Source organism: Charadrius vociferus, unplaced genomic scaffold, assembly GCF_000708025.1.
Source record: "Charadrius vociferus isolate BGI_N301 unplaced genomic scaffold, ASM70802v2 scaffold37, whole genome shotgun sequence".
In the NCBI taxonomy this organism is placed as follows: Eukaryota; Metazoa; Chordata; class Aves; order Charadriiformes; family Charadriidae; genus Charadrius; species Charadrius vociferus.
This window is the reverse complement of record NW_009649457.1, coordinates 798,119-802,793: the sequence shown is the minus strand read 5'-3', so window position 1 is coordinate 802,793 and position 4,675 is coordinate 798,119. Positions and strand designations below refer to the sequence as shown.

Genomic DNA, 4,675 nt, shown 5'->3' with positions numbered 1-4,675 from the left:
ACTTTCTAAAGAGGAGCTTAGGGTAGCATCATCCCAGATCCTAAAAGGAAGGTTCTCCGGGTCCATCCAGCGTGGGTCTTGGGGGCACATCTACCCCCAGGCAAGGCACCCTGTTGTGCTTGCAACACCCTGCCTGCAAACAGGGCAAAAAAGCTGTCTGCGGCTGGAGAGAGGCAGGAATTGCTCCCAAGGGGAAGCGCTCAGCCAGGAGGGCTCTTTGGCCTGGAAGAAACACTCTGCATGGAGCAGCAGCCTGTCCAGGCCAGCAGGACCTCAGTGGGGCTGGCCTGTTCGCTGCAGGGCTCAGCGAGCAGCTGGAGGGGGCTCAGAGGATGATGAAAGACCTAGAGAGACCCACCCACCAGCATTTTTCCGAGCCCTGTGCTTGTTCCCTGCTTCCAAGGCACCCCCAGCCCAGCACAGGCCAAGCCAGGAGAAGCGAGCTTGCAGGTGGCTGGCAGCTCACCCAGCAAGGTTTCATTTAATTTAGTTGTCATTAGGAGCTTGATCACCTTGTCATTGCTGTACAAATTGGTGGATGCCACCCAACAGCGCTGGGCTGATCCCATCCAGGCGGGTGCACGGTGCTGTGCATGCATCCCATCCCACTGTGCCCACAAGCAGCATGCCAGTGAGCAGTGACCAGAGCTGGTGGCAGAGGCATGAATCCCAGGGTCTGGGTGGCAGGGACAGCTTCACCTTGCCACAAGGATGCTCAGCTCTGCTGGGTGCAGCGATGGGTGCCAAGAGCCCCTCACCTCTGAGGACGCTAATCCAGCTGGGGTTTTGGTCCTGGGCTGAGGAGGGCTGGAGCTCGGTGGGGTTAGTGGGATGGTTCTCAGCCCACAGGCTGGAGGATGCACAGCCACGTCCTGCAGGAGGCACTGGCATAGAATCATAGAATAGTTTGGGTTAGAAAGGACCCTTAAAGGTCATCTAGTCCAACCTCCCCTGCAATGAGCAAGGGTATCTTTAACTAGATGAGGTTGCTCAGAGCCCCCTCCAACCTGATCTTGAATGTTTCCAGGGATGAGGCATCTACCACCTCTCTGGGCAACCTCTGCCAGTGTTTCAACACCCTCATGGTAAAACATGTCTTCCTTATCTCTAGTCTGAATCTGCCCTCTTAGTTTAAAGCCATTGCCCGTTGTCCTATCACTACAGGCCCTTTGTCCTCATCTTTCCTGTAGGCCCCCTTTAAGTACTGAAAAGCCACAATAAGGTCTCCCCAGAGCCTTCTCTTCACCAGGCTGAACAACCCCAACTCTCTCAACGTGTCTTCAGAGGAGAGGTGCTCCAGCCCTCTGATCGTCTTCACGGCCTCCCCTGCCGGGCTCCAACAGGTCCATGTCTTTCCTGTGCTGAGGGCTCCAGGGCTGGATGCAGTACTCCAGGTGGGATCTCACTAGGTGCTCACTTGAGCATCCTCCTCATCTTCTTTTCCTCATCCTCCCTTCTGCCCAGACCTCACAGGATTTCAGTTTTCACCGATCCTGTGAGTGAAGTGGACCAAAACCCTTCTCCTGCAGGATGGGCTGTGCCCAGCCCTGGACTGGGAGCAGGTACCCCCCTGGTATAGACTGTGCCGAGGACCTGCAAGCTGCCAAACAGGATTGCTGTAAGCCTGACCCCATTTTCTGGACACCTCTGACCCCAGGGCTGGCTCTCAGCCTCTTTGGCATGCTGGAAACTCAGGGCAACCATGCATGGACCCCCAGCAGGGTCACTGGGCTCATTTGCCCCCCATGCCAGGCTCCCTCCAGCCAGGGTCTGACCTCAGACTCCTTGGTGGGGACCTTGACTAGCTGCCCCAGTGCCAACAGGTCAGACCTGGTGGTGATACCCACAGCGTGGTGGGAAGGTGTCCCTTGGATGGTAGGGTTGGACTCACGCACCAGTTGTCCCAGTGCTTTGGCTAATAGGGGTTAAGGACGTAGGCACGTCTGAGCTTGGCACAAGCCCTGCAGTGAAACCACTGTCATCCCCTGTTTGCATCCCACTGGTACCGTGGGTGTCAACCCTCGAGCCAGTGGTGTGAGGAGAGGCAGGACCTGGCATCCCCCCATCCAGCCCCAAAATCTGCAGCCATGAGACAGACACACACCTTTCTCCGCACTGCTCCGCTGATGAGGTTTGGTAGCAGCTTCATGCCTCGCAGGCAGCAGGAGGCCATTTGTTCCCCAAGGGCTGGGGGGGGGCCCGCCCAGCCTGCCTCCAGATGTGCTCCAGGTGTGAGGCTCCTGCGGGCTCTGGCTGGGTGGAGTGAGCAGCTGGGAGTGCAGAACCCAAGGGTCCCGCTGTGCCGGGTGGCAGGCTGGATGCAGCTCTGGGAGCAGGAATAGGGAAGGAGAGGTTCTCACCTGGTGCAAGAAAGCAAAAGTGCCCCTCTCCCTGCTGGGGATCCCCCAGAGCAGCTGTAAAAGCCAGGCGGGCTGCAGTTCGCGTGCCAAAGGGATTAAACCTGTGCTGGGGTGTTGCACGTGCTGTAGTGGGGGGACTGGAGAAGGGCTGGGTCTTTCTCAGGGTGGCTTCCTACTTGTCAGGTACCCCTGCAAGCAGCGGGGTGATGAGATTAACCACCCTGGCTGCTGTCCAGGCCATCACACGCATCCTTGGTGTGCACACCATCCCTGCGTGTGTAAAGCCGCAGTGCCAGGGCAGCCTCATGCCGCAGGTGCGTTGGCCCAGGTATCCCCTGGCACCCTGACAGTGCAGCTTTTCTCTTTTTGGGCTTCAGGATGTGATCACGGATCAGGCAGAAGTTTTCAGCTCCATCTTGCTCCTGTTGTTGAACTGAGTTCTTAATAAAATTCAGCTGTTGGTGCTCCCTGGGGCAGTGGGATCCTGTGCCTCACCTTCTCCTGGGTGGCTGGGGAGACGTGGAGGACCCCACGTGGGTTGTGCCATGAAGTTTGTCCCGTCCATCACATGCTGCTTCTTCTGCTCCAGCGTGAGCCCCTGGCTGAGCAGCGGCACTCACAGATGGGCTGTGTGAGACCCGCACTATACCTCATCCCCCCAGAATCTTTATTATTAACGTGTGTCTGGAGAGAAGGTGGTTTGTGTCCACCAGGGCGTGGGGGAAGGACACGAGGTGCCCCGTGTGTCACCTGCCATGCCATGCGCAGGCAGCACAGGGGGAGGATGAAGCTGGCAGTGTGTTGGTCCTCAGCCTCACAAACTGTGTGGAGGGCGATCTCCCATACAGCCTCTGCAGGATGCTCCTGCCTTGGTCCCCCCTCTGTGCCCTCAGGACACCAAGCCAAGCCTGGCTCCATCCCTGGAAGGTCACTTGGATGCTGAGCCCTCCTCCTCTGTCAGCCAGGCACGTTTGCTCACTGGTGGCCGTGCAATGGGGATGCATTTCTGCTGAGCACCTCCATCCCCCTGTCCTTGAGCCAAGCTCCAAGTGGATCAGAGATCCCTGGAAGGTGTGGACAGAATCTGGGGTTAAACCATGGCACCAGCAGCCACATCCCCAGGAGGACAGTAGGACCTCCCATGGCCCAGGCAGCAGTGACAAGAGGACTGAGGGAATTTTTCTAGGAAAGACAGCTGGACACGGCTTGATCCTTGTTGAAGGGCCCAGCCAGAGGGAGGCAAGCCAAGCCGGTGGAACGCTAGCAGGCACAAGAGCAGGGTGGCCAGAGGTGTGCTGGTAGGGGAGGCCTCCTCCCAGCACTGGCAGTGATGCCAAGAAAGCCCTAACATGTTCTAGCAGAGCCTGCCCGCACATCTGCTAGTTTCTGGTGACCTCTAGAGGAAGCTGCTCCACTCCGGCATCACAAGTTTGGTGGGAGAGGAACGGGGTCTCACAAGACCTTTGGCTTAGCTGCAGCTGGAGCATCCTCCCCCCGCATCCCCGTCCTGGGCTCATGCCTCTGCCCAAAACCCCGTAGCAATTGCCAAAGTGCTGCAAAAGTGTCGTTATCACCCTCTAGCCGAGCTAAACTCGCTGATTGTTTTACACCTCCTGGTGCCAGGGGTTCCTCTGACTGCCCTCCCCTCCCCACTGCTGCCCTCAGGTTGAGCTGTCAGACGGGACATCGCACACCATCACGGATGCCTATGCTGGCAAGGAGTACATCATCCAAGTGGCGGCCAAAGACAACGACATCGGCACGTGGAGTGACTGGAGCGTGGCCGTCCATGCCACCCCTTGGACGGAGGAGCCCAAGCATCTCACCACGGAGGCACAGGTCACAGGTGAGAGCCCCCCCTCCCAGTACAAACAGGTTGTGCCATCAGTGGGTGGGAACCCAGGAGTCCTGGCTGAGGGTCTCCCCTGTCTGGCTCCATGCAAGTTTCATCCCCAGCCAAGGAGATCCTCCCAGCACCCGGGGTGGAGGCCTGCAGCCCTTCACCCTATACTTTGCCCCCGACTCATGGCCCTGGCAGCAGGGGCAGCCATGGTCTGAGGGGTGCTGACTCAGCTTGCCTGGCTCCAGCATCCTCCTCACCAGGATGCTTGCAGTGTGACAACAAAGCTAGATGATGATGATGATGATAATGATGATGATGATGATGATGATGATGATGATTACTTGGAGTGCTGCCCCCTCCAGCCCTCCCTCCAGTCCTATCCCCTCCACACCTCCGACCCCGCACAATGGCTCGGAGAGATGCCAATTCGAAATAAAAGCCACAAAGTTAACAAACCTCTGTTTCTAGGAAA

At 57.9% G+C, this 4,675-nt stretch overlaps 1 protein-coding gene across 1 annotated transcript in view; it reads left to right on the top strand.

The window, feature by feature from the left end:
- The window catches only part of CNTFR (ciliary neurotrophic factor receptor), an 85,831-nt gene that overhangs the window by 79,961 nt on the left and 1,195 nt on the right, over nucleotides 1-4,675 (top strand). Inside the window, exon 6 of the mRNA XM_009889724.1 lies at nucleotides 4,026-4,206. Coding sequence (XP_009888026.1) covers nucleotides 4,026-4,206 — 181 coding nt within the window. The remainder of the gene's footprint in view (nucleotides 1-4,025; nucleotides 4,207-4,675) is intronic.